The following is a 12079-nucleotide window of genomic DNA, read 5'->3' as shown; positions in this document are numbered from 1 at the left end:
AAATTTAAAAAAAATAAAAAATAAAATTAAAAAAATTAGGGACACAAAAAACAAACAAACAAACAAACAAAGGAGTTGAGAAGTAGAATTGATTACTGAGATTCAGGGTCATTAGGAAAGTCATAACAAGGGAAAGATGGGATGCAGCTAACAGGGAAGTGAGCCACTGAGTAGACATAGTGGTTCAGTGGACTACTCACTGGCAATGGCCATTGAATGTCATGGGCATTGGTGCATCATGGGAAGGTTCCAAACAATGGGAGACATGCAATAAAATCTTCTTTAGGAAGTTTAATTAGGTAACTTCTAGTACATTGAACCAGAGAACAGTAAGACCAAAGGCAAGAAGATCAATTGTTTTGAAGTCCTGAGCCAGAGTGATAGCAAAAGGAGAAGGAGAAGGTAATTCAGGAAAAGGAGAAGAAGGAGAAAGGGAAGAGACATTTCTCAAGGAGTGTCCACAGAACTAATAGGGAAAGGAGAGAGTGAGAGTAAAAGGTCAAGAGTGACTCCAGGTTGCAAACCTGGAGATCTAAGAAAGTGATAGTACAGCTGGAAGAAAGATGATAACTTCTAATTTAGATAGATTGAATTTGAGATAATGGATATCAACTAGTTCAGGCTTGAGGCGTAGGGGGAGATGCCAAGGCTGGAAACATAGATCTTGGATGTAGAAGTTTCACTACAGGAGGTTATATGAATAGATGATTTTCTATAAGAACAGAGTATATTAATTATATACTCTGCAAAAGGGCAACTATGTGTTTTTAGAGAGAAGTAATCACTAAGAACTAGAACCATAGAAGTCATTTCAGGAATAATAAACCTTGAACTGGCTTTTAAAAGAATGGAAAGGGAGAAGGAATTCCACACTGAGACTTGCTTATAACTAGGACTGAATAGCAGACATAAAAATGGATTGATCTGCACAATCCTTCTAAAAACTAATTCTTTTTATTCTGCCATCCATCTGCTCATGCCACAGTTACAGATAGAGCAGTGGAAGAAGTGAGATGTGACACCAGTTAGTAGGTGAAGAACACAAGAGAATGACTGGCCCTCCAGATCTGCCTGGTAGGACGCTGATCTGAGGGGACAGATGATACCCTGATGACAAGGAACCTGCCTGCCTTAATGGGTAAAGGTGGCGACACATAACAGAACTCACCAGTTCTAAAATTCTGAATTTGACATCTGTTAAAAATAAGCAACTGATGAAGGAAACAAAAGAAATCACTGACACTAGTGACCTCTAGTGGAAACAGGCTTCAGGGGAATATGTATATATATATTTGTATTAGATTAGATGAAAATCAGTGGCATATTCAGCCAATTCATTTCTGCAGGAGTGTGAAGGAAGGGACTGCTAGAAATAGCACACAGATAGGGCCCAGAAAGTGGAAATGTACCAGGAATACTTGTGTTTTGAGTCAGACTAAGTTGATTAATGTTCTGAAAAAAAATGTGGACACATAATTGCTGTCAAAGACATTAGCTGAGAAAAGAGTGTGTGGGCAATGACTTCATTGGCCACCGGGGGGATTTAGTATGTTCCTGGCGGCCAATAAGTGAGCACGCTGACAGTATTGAGGAGGAAGCCGCACTGGTTGCTGGTACACCTTTTAAACATTAAAATGTGGAAGGAAGCTGTGATCTCTGAAATGTGTACACATTTGGTAATTCAGTATTTTATGGCTCAAGTCCTGTCTCTTTCCTGTCTGCCTGGGGGCTGTCTGCACCAAGTATTAGCAAATGCTGTTGACACAAGAGAAGCTTGGTAGACTTGGTCTTTGAAATGGGACTGATCTCATGGAGGGCCCATGCACAACCAGGAAGGGCAACTTCAAACCACACTGGGCACTCCACATCCACCCTCTTTGGGAAGCACTTTCAGAATATATAATCTTGACATTGAAGAGTAGCAAAGGAATGGGAGACTTGAGGGAGATTATAAATTTGTCTGATCACACTGGGGGCTAATGATGAGTGAGTTGAATTAAATGGGGGTGGGGGTTAGGAAAAGGAGTAAAAAAGTAAGATTTTTTTTTTTTTTAATGGAGATTCTGTAGAAATACACAGAATCAGTGTTATCAAGCCCCGGGCAACTGTCACTTCTGGCAACAGAGTGATCCTTGTCCTTGTCTTATGTTACCTATGCGGCAGGAGGCGTCATCCTGCCTTCTTTCATTATTCAGCCTCCTCCACACACCCTGCTTTGTTTACTGATGCTGTTGGCAGCTTGGCAGATCTGCTTTTCCCAGGATTTGCTCCCTCTCTTCTCCATGTCATTTCAAGGATAGAGAAACAGCCCTTAGATAAGCTTTTGTGATAATTCCACTCCGGTCTGCAATTTCCAGAGTTCTGATCTCCATGAATGGGCAAAAGGCAGCCTAGCCTCCCGCTAGGTCAAGACTGCTCTGGTGTTATTTCTTAGACGCCAAATTAAACCACAGAGCAGAAGCCAGTATTAAGGGAACCGGTATTAAGTGGTCTTTCCTCTTTCCCCTGCAAAGTTCCTTTCCCACAGGATACGTACAATCCTTTGGCCCTAGAATAAGTCATTTTGGGAGTCTAGTTTAAAAACTAGTTTACTTACGGAAGATGAGCTAATTATTTTAATTTGTTCCAGAGCTTCTGTCAGGCTGTCTTCAATCTCAGAGTCATCTAAAGAGAAGAGGTCCCCGGCGCGGGAAAGATCTTTTTGTCCTAAAACCAGTCTGAACAGCTGATGCATGATGGGAAATCTGATAAGCAATTGACCTTCGGCAGCCCCAGGACCATGTGTTTCAGTTATCACAGGTTAGTAAGACAGAAACATGCAGCAGGAAGTATATACTTTGTAGTCCTTGAAAGGTCATTTTTCTCCAGAATTTGAGGTCTTCTTTGACACTCTCTGGAAAAGAAACAAATGAAACAATGTTGCTGTTAGTAGAATGGCATGGGCTCAAAATATAACCTCTCCACTGAGCAGAGACCGGAAGACAGTTTGGAAATGTGCAGAGAGTCACAGATCCTGGCTTGGTGATCTTCAAATGAGCTCTTCCCTTATTTATTTTCTTTCCCCCCCCCCCCCCAAAGATCCTGTCAAAAATGTGTAGGTTTCTCTAGAATTCAACAGGAATGTTAAAAAGCTGCTTAAACCTCACACTTATTTTTCTCCTTTCTGTATCCTTCTCCGTCATTCTATGCCACAAGGAAACAGTGGACACCCAACCCTTGCCATATTTCCCCCAGATTCCCATGGAAAGCAAACAGAAAAGGGCAATGAAAGGAAAGAGGGAACACAGAAAACACCCACTGCCTGGTTTTCTCTTTTTTTCCTGGACATGGAAACCAGTGCTTGCCTTCTTGGCCAGGTTTCTTTCCTACACTGACAAGAGAAACTCCCCCCTGCATTGCGAGGCAGGGTAAAGAGGAAGGGCTTTGGGATCAGGCAATCTTCCCTCTCCTCCCACAGTTGAAATAATAAAGTCCCACTATACTTCTTACTCAATTAACAGTCCACAGAGAGAGAAGCGCAATGGCACAAATTAAATATCTGATTTTTCTCATCAGCTCCCTTCTGGGCCTAATAAAATCACGGACCATTTGCAATGGTAGAGACCTTAGCCATCATTTAGTTAATGACTTCCCGAGGGCTCCATAGTAACTGCAGGAGCGCTGTTCCCCTGACTTCAGGCCAGCGGGCTTCCCCTATGGTTTACAATGAAGTGGAATCATCTCGTGTAACTTAAAAATGAAGACCCACGGGGCGCCTGGGTGGCGCAGTTGGTTAGGCGTCCGACTTCAGCCAGGTCACGATCTCACGGTCCGTGAGTTCGAGCCCCGCGTCAGGCTCTGGGCTGATGGCTCATGATGGCTCAGAGCCTGGAGCCTGTTTCCGATTCTGTGTCTCCCTCTCTCTCTCTCTGACCCTCCCCCGTTCATGCTCTGTCTCTCTCTGTCCCAAAAATAAATAAACGTTGAAAAAAAAATTTAAAAAAAAAAAAATGAAGACCCACATGCAAAGAGTAACAGCTGAGGGTGATTTATTTCATATAAGAATATAAGCAATAGGCAAGTCTGCCCAACATTTCATTCTGAATGTGTTCCCCAGAACGATTTTGAAAGGGACAGGGGAGTCTGCTGCTCCCTTGGGTGATCTTAAACCTCCCCTCTGAGCTTCCATTGTGTGGGCACCTCTGTGTGCTGAATGCAATTTTAAAGGTTAAAGATACACACTCTCCATGCAATATGGTCTCTAAATGCAAGCCAAATCCTTCATCAGGCACTCAGTGCAGTTTGTAGGCCATTGAAGGGAAGTTGAGGGTAGTATTGCCTACGTGCGACTTTTGTGTTGCTCACCAGCTTCAGAAAAATCATACCCAATACTTATACATGCTTGTCTGTATGCCACGTGCTGTTCTAGATGCTTTGTAAACATTAACTCATTTAACCTTCATAGTAACTATATGAGGATATTTCATTCCCATTTTAATGGTGAGGAACCAAGGCATTAGATAACTTGCCCAAGCCACACGGCCAGTAAACTGTACAGCTAGGATTTGGGTCCAGAGATTCCAGTGCGACCCTCAAGTTCATAACCACTATCGTATGCTGGTTCCATGTAAGGCTCCATGTGAGGCTATTGTTATAAGTAAAGACCCTCAGAGCATTATTAACATTTGAGGATGAAGATATCGGTAGAGTCATAAAGCATGAAAATGAATTTCTCTTTCCTCCTACACTGACCCTGCATCCTTGCCCTTCTACGCCCTGGGCTTTAGGCCTACCAGACAGCAGGCGAGTCACAAGGAACAGAAGCTTAGAGGAAGAGAAAAGCAGGAGAGTTGGGGATGAGGGGGAGAATTCCATGGGGTGGAGACAGAGCAGAGAGCCCTACAAGTATGCGCCCCGGCAAATGTGGAAGGGCGAGTTACAATATCTACAGGGAAAATTAGGACGGCGTGTTCCCCTGAGGACAGAATTTTCCCCTTAATGCATTCTCCCTGTAGCCTCAGACATTTACAGTGACAGGGTCTCAGTGAAATTATATTCAGAAATATAAGATATTAGACGGGCACGGGATATGATTTCCCCTTGACCAGTCAGCTTCTTGGTCAATATCTGGCTGTTCCTGAAGCACATTCAGCTGTCCCAAATGTATCGCAGCTGGAGTTCTGAGGAGGCCAGAAATACATGCTGGTGGAGGGGAGCACCCCCGGTTTTTCCTGGGCTCCTTTTTCCTTTATTTATTTTGAGAGAGAGAGCAAGGGGGGGGGGCAGAGAGAGAAGGAGATAAAGAGAATCCCAAGCAGGCTCTGCACTGTCAGCGCAGAGCCTGACACAGGGCTCAAATCCACAAACCGTGAGACTGTGACCTGAGCCGAAAATAAGAGTCCTGTTGAGCTCAACCAAATGAGCCACCCAGGCATCCCTGGGCTCGTTCTGTACTCTCCACACTTACAATGACACCTGGTATGAAGTCCTACATTCATGCTATCACTACTGAGTGTCCGTCACGTGCAAAACATTATTGTTCAAAACATTGCCATCCGTGAGAAATTTTACACATTAAAAAGTGGGGTAGGGAGAGGTGAAACTTACACCAAACATTTTACAAATACAAGGATGACCCAGAGAAAAGTCTCTTGTATACTATAAAGGAAGTTTGGGGAAGTACAAGGGAGAGAGAGATCTCTCCTAGGGAAAGATGATGAGGAATGACTTTGTGAAGGAAATGGTGTTTGGGCTAGACATTTTTAGGATAGATTTCATTCAGTGTACATGTGCTGTGTACATACTAAGTCAGACGCTTGTCTGCAGACTGAGATTCAAGTCCTAGCCTGGTCACTCTTGTTGTTGGACCTTTGGTTCGTGCTTTTCCCTTCTCTGAGCCTCAATTTCTTCATCTGCACAATGGGGCTAATACATGCCTAGTCTATCTCACCAGGTTGTTTTGAAGATCAAAGCTAAAACACATGAAAGAGCCCCTTGTCAAATAATGACACCAACAGCTAATGTTTAGCAGGTGTTTACCATGTGGCAGGCACTACTATGAGTGTTTCGTAAGGATTGAGTCATTTAATTCTCACGACGATTCCATGTGATGAGAAACTGATGTTCAGAGAGGAAAGCAACCAGCCCAGGAACACCCAGGGAGTAATAAGTTGCAGAGTCAGAACCGAAGGCAGTTGATCTCCCAGAACAAAGCCCTGTCAGTTGCGTACATGACCATGTGTGATAACTATTAAACCGCCTCCCTTCCATCAGTCTTCATTTAAAGAGCACCCCACATGGTATACTATACTGCCCCCTTCCTGCCTAAGGATCAGCAAGGCATGTAATTTATTTTTCAGCAGCTCTGGTCAATGTTTTGCTCAGGTGTCTGGCGTCTTTCTCCTGTTGATCTCTCTGCTACAGCAGAGAAGGTCAGCGACAGATCAAATTCAACCTCATCCTCTGAGAAATTCCCTGCCCTCATGAACGCCACAGTCCTGTGACCTGTATGCCTGTATACACATGTCCACCAAACACACACAAGCACACACATACGTACACAAATGCACATATGTGTGCACCTCAGATGCTTTCTATGCACCAAGCTCTTTGCCAGATACTTTCTTCTCAGTTCTCCCATCAACCCTGCAGGTAGATATTATTACCAAAGAGGAAACAGGACTGGTGAGATATCGTGCCAAAGGTTACACACAGAGCCAAGATTCACACCAAGTAGGTCAGCCTCCAAATCTCGTACTTTTTGAATTACAAAAACTGGCTTATAAAATTCCTCTTACTCCCAGCTTTTGCTCTCCTAATTTCTGTCCTTAATCTTTAAGGGACCCTAAATTGGAGCCCACTTTCTCATTGTTTGTAATATATATTTTTAAGCAGATATTGGTTGGCAAGTCAAGTTTCTGTAAGGAGAAGCAGACACCACACAAAAAAATGATTATGCACCAAGGGTGACACATTTCAGGGAGTCCCAGCTGTCCCCACAAACTGGCTTTACCTGCGTGCTACTCCTCAAAGGCAGGCAGCTTGCTGTTACTCAGCTATAGGTTTTGAGCCTGGGCGCGAGACTCGGGCAGCGGACTCCGAGGGCACAGCAGATGGAATCCCCTCAGCTCAGTGAACCTGAAGTTGTTCATTGCGGTGGCGGTAGTGCTGGGTGAAGAATTCAAAGAATGCAGCCTGATGCCACTGGCAGCTCCAGAGCTGGTCAGGTGACAGGCTGCACCTCACCCAGTGCAGAGTCGCCTTTGAGTGAAATGCTCTGTTTCCTGGGGTGAAACAGAAAGCCTGCTCCCGTAAAGTAGAGTTGTTTTTAACAGAGAAAACAAAACTCCCTGTGTTCGTGAAAATCTATACTTTCCCTGGGAAGAATGGGGAGGGGGTGGGAGGTGTTGGGGAGAGAAAGCCACGCAGGAAACAGTTTCAGCAGAAACTCAAACAGGTGAATGGAATGACTATTGGGAGCCATTTCACAAAGCCTGGGGAAGAGAGGACTGTGGCTTAATGAACACCTCCCTCCCTCTCAAGATTTCACACCCAGAATTTGAAACACAGAGCGTTTGTCCACTAAGAGTCCCAGCTCCTAAAGCACTGATCCTCTTGTTCTGCCTCTAGATTAATATTGTTGAAAACTTAAGGATGGAGAAAGTTGCTGCTAAAAGGAACAAACTACTAAACAAAAATGCATACCTTCTTTTCCACTCTATTTGCTGGGAGGTTCATAAAAATCCACTTGGATTTGCCCTTTAAGTCAGATTTGTACTTTAAATATTGCAGCGACACTCAGAGAATATGTTTATCTTGCTGACACTCCAGAGGAGGAAAAGGTACCGAAACTCTCAACACTTAATGGTTTCAATGGTTAATGGTGCATTAAAAAACATGCTTTTAAATTGTATTATTCTCTACTCCCAACTTATCTGTCCTTATTGAGGGTCTTCTGCCCATCAAATCACCACTTTGCTGGCAAAACGTACAGGAAGCTGTGCGGCAGACAAATTCATCCGTGTGGTCACAAAGATGAGACTCCCGTGAGTGCTATCCCACAAAGGCATGTGGTCAGAGGGGTCACACGCTACCATTGAACCAGGTCATATGCCCCAGGGGAATGACCTTGTAAATCATTCTAGACATTTGGTGGTCAATCACACTTTTATGCCATCCACATATGGAGAATTCTCTTTAAGAGTTTTCTTTATAAAAATGGAGAAGCCAGGCACCCATGAGCAGGTGTAGCCTTTCACTGGTAATTTTCTGGCTTACAGATAGTGATGCAGTCTTCTCTTTTAAAGGAACAGACTGTATCTCTTTAGGCTTCCCTCTTCTTCATTCTCCATTCCTTATTAATGGCTCTTATCGCTAGGTTTTATCCAATTTTCTTCCATTTTTAAAGGAATATAGTGTCCAGATTTGGACATTTTATAGAAACCCAGTAAGAAAAGCAGAGTGGTTAAGAGTGTGGGAACGCAAACACAACTGGATTCAGCTGTATCATTACTGGGGTCGATCAATTAATTCCTAGAGCCTCAGGTTCCTTATTTGCACCTGAGGATTGTGATATGGGTTGTTGGGAGGTTTTATGAGATTATGTAAAGCATTCACCACAGAACCTAGCATATAGCAACCACACAAGAAGTAACAGCAATCATATCCCTAATAATGTCATTATTCTTATAGGTCATTTTCCTGTACTATGTCCCTATGCCATCCCTTCTAAGAGCTAATATACTGCTGTACTGCTATCCAACACTGAGTTCACATGTTAAAGATTTTGTATAAAGTCCTTTTTCCATTTGGGTCATATTTATAGCCTAATTGTATTCTCCCCCCAACCTAAATCTGGGTAGTTTATACACTATCTTGAATGTGTCCATATTAGTTCTTTGGCAAATTTGTTCCCTGGAGAGACAGCCTTACCCCCTCAACCATGGCTAAACAGTAAATGAATTTTTTACAGAGTGGAAATGGACTAAAATACAATGTATCTCAGACTTTTTGTGGCTGGGTGATCCAAATACCCGAGTTTCCTACATAAGTGTAGTGCTCACTCCCACATTTATTGGCAAGGATGGAGTGTATAATTCCCTCTAGGGCACCAGAGGGAAAAGTTCTTTAGGACTCTTCAAGGTGACCTGCACTCAATGGGCACTAATAAAACATTGCTGGTTTATTCTACTATGCACCGGTAGATCTATTAAATAAAAATACATATGAACCAGTGGACTTAATTGACCCACTATTGGGATACCACCTGTGGAAAAAATTGAAGCTCTTTGGGAGGTTTCAATAAACATAATTAACTCAGGAAGCCAATTTATTCTGTGAAAATTAGCCTCTAGCTTCCAACTTCGGGTTAGAGTATTCCCTGGTTTCTTCACATTAGAAAATTCTAGAATAACACCATTTATTTACGTTATGCTTTGGATAACACTACTGCGCATCAAAATTTTCTCATTTTATTCACCTGTATTATAAATGCCCACTGACTAGGTTAGACCCATTTGGGTTCTAGAAAATTTAAATAAAGTTCTCGGATAGATTTTCCTTTGAAAGAAAGGATTAAAGATTCTTTTCAAGGAGCATCTTTTTCACACAGTGTGAAAGAACCACAGGCGTTCCCATGGGAATTGGCCGCATACATTTCAGCCCTTCCCACAAGATGTCTATTGTTCCCTGTGCGTCTCTCGGTTTCCTCTGCCATGACATCTTGCTACATTCACTTCTACTGAAAGCCTCTGAGGCTGGGTTGTTCCAAACGATGCTAAAGGACTCAGTCCTTGGTCTTTTTCTAGAATTCATACTAAGTTTGTAGCGGGCTAATTATCATAAACACATACAAAAATAGGCTTGATGACTTATTGAGGCAACAGTTCAAAAAACATATTTTATTTTGAATACATATCGCAACTTATTGAAGCACAAATAGGAAATACTTTCTTCCATTGGAAATGAGGGAAACATCTTCAAGTCTAACAAACTTTCTAAACCAAGAATTTGCGATCTGTAATAATGACTTCATAGTGTATCCATTTTCGTAAATTTTGACTTTGCAGGTCATATTTTCCTAATTGATATAAATCTTTGTATAAATTGAATAAATATTATATAAATATAAATATGAGTGGTTAATATAAATCTTGCTAAAATTTTTTAATTCCAATTTTGTAGGGTTTTTTTTCCCAGAAAACATACCCAAACTCTCAAATTACAAAGAAAATTCACTGTTAAATGTGTCTTTATTTACATTTAAATTCCATATACTAAACACCTGCATTGACCAATTCAAATAATGTCTTAAGTATTTTTTTCTATTCCTTAAATTGAAAACATACATGCTTCAATTTAAAATGTCATGGAATCCAATGGTTGGTTACTATAGCAATTTAAATATGTATTTAGAAGAACAAAAAAGTAGTTAGATTCAATTATGATTTGTAAGATAACTAAAATAAATATCAAAGGAAAAAATGACAGCAACAATAAACAGTAATGGTGACTGCTCAACCCACTGACTGGAAAGATGCTTGAATTTTCTTTGAAAACCACAGGCAGGGCCAGCTTCTTTGCTGGTTGTAAGATGTTTCTTGAGGTAAACAAAAGTGTGAAATAGAAATGAGCCCAGACAGTTAAGGAATAAAACAAAAATGCACATACTATGAATCTAGAAGCACAAATTTCTGCTCCTGAGGCCTAGAGACATGTTTTAATAACCCACAGAGAGGTGGCTTTTTTACCCTAATAACCGAAAAGCATGCATACAGGGCTAGACACACAACTCCCAAATGTGCTTTATCTGCATAATCAGCCAGCCCCTGGAAGTTTCTCTGCCCCACTCCCGCAGCCCACTCCTTCATCACTGCAGCTGCTGACATTTACTTTAATTAGCTTTTGTTTTTGCTGAACAAAAGGACAGGGGAAAAGATAGCCATACCTCTTAGCACAGGAAACTCTGGCCATCATAGGAAATAGAAGGCAGAATGCTTGATCTTTAGAGTAATTCGGCTGGAACCCATGACCATGCTCAGAGGCAGCCCGGTAGCCCCTGCCCCTTCCTGTCCTGTCCTGTCCTGCTGGCAGGCGCCGTGCTTCCCTGCACTGCTTGTCAGGCTGGCTGTACACTTGATTCCCTCCCCTGGACTCACCGTGTGGAATCGGGCAAATGAGTAACTTCTCCTCTCTCTCTCCCAGCCTTCTGCTTAGAGCTAACAATTGGCACAAAGCTTCACCTATTTCTACAGTAGGTTTATAGGAGCTTCTGTGAGCAGATCGGCAGTTTGAGAGAGAGTATTAGAAGATTTGCCTAACAACCAGTAACTTAGCTTCCGTTAATGAATAACTCACTTTAAGGAATCAAGGAAGTTTTAGGTTAATATCAGATGTAGAGCCTTTTATCAGGCAGGCATCAGTGAAAGGCTTGGTGTGGAATGGAAAGAGGGAAGTAGTGGGATGAGATAGTATTTAAACCAAAGACGATGGAAGAAAATACCACAAGAGAAACAAAATGGCTTGTCTAAAGGAACAAAGTCTAACTATGCTATTGGTATTGCTAGTGAAACACTGAACAACTGAACGAAGCATCCCAAGTACCACTGGGGGTTTCTCCAGGCCAGCACTGCTCTTTCTTGCGCCAATCCAAGTTGCTAATTCACTTCCTTTTGCCATCCAAATATAGAACTCCTCTTCTCAGGCCTAATACACTGGGGATCCCTTATGAGCAGTCTTACATCTCTCTCTCTTTTAAGGAGAATCCTCTCCAAACCTCTAATGCATAAATTAATTGGTGGTACCCAGTGGATTGTTATATCTGGAGGCTATCCTCTCCCCTTTTATGTATATGACATGGGCTTTCTCCCCTTATTGATCTGAGGTTTTGCCTACACATAAAGCAACAGAATATTTCGGAACCTCTTCTAACTAGCTTTCAGTCAAACTAAGTGTATGAATGTGTGGGGAAGAATAAGGTGTAAGGTACATATCTGGAAATATTGATATTTCTATGTCATTGGCAATTGTGCTGCCATGTACACAAATTTCTGGCTCAATTAATAGGCACACTTCTGGGGCGAAGAAGACTTTGTCCTGTGTT

At 42.1% G+C, this 12079-nt stretch overlaps 1 protein-coding gene across 10 annotated transcripts in view; it reads right to left on the bottom strand.

The window, feature by feature from the left end:
* The window catches only part of VEPH1 (ventricular zone expressed PH domain containing 1), a 254768-nt gene extending 243515 nt beyond the window's left edge, over positions 1-11253 (bottom strand). For 3 of the 10 annotated variants that reach the window (XR_006718588.1, XM_045503156.1, XM_045503155.1), the window contains exons 1-3: positions 10925-11100; positions 6992-7262; positions 2597-2893 (exon numbers count right to left, since the gene is read on the bottom strand). Coding sequence is in view for 8 of the 10 variants with exons in the window: in XM_045503156.1 (XP_045359112.1) it covers positions 2597-2734 (138 nt within the window). In the remaining 2 variants the exon portion in view is untranslated. Of the gene's footprint in view, positions 1-2596; positions 2894-6991; positions 7263-10924; positions 11102-11135 lie in introns of those variants that run through there. The other 7 variants (XR_006718589.1, XM_045503157.1, XM_045503152.1 and 4 more) reach the window with 5 other exon arrangements.
* Positions 11254-12079: the final 826 nt, after the last annotated feature.

Source organism: Leopardus geoffroyi, chromosome C2 (genome assembly GCF_018350155.1).
Source record: "Leopardus geoffroyi isolate Oge1 chromosome C2, O.geoffroyi_Oge1_pat1.0, whole genome shotgun sequence".
Classification (NCBI taxonomy): domain Eukaryota; kingdom Metazoa; phylum Chordata; class Mammalia; order Carnivora; family Felidae; genus Leopardus; species Leopardus geoffroyi.
This window is presented reverse-complemented; position numbering and strand designations above follow the sequence as displayed.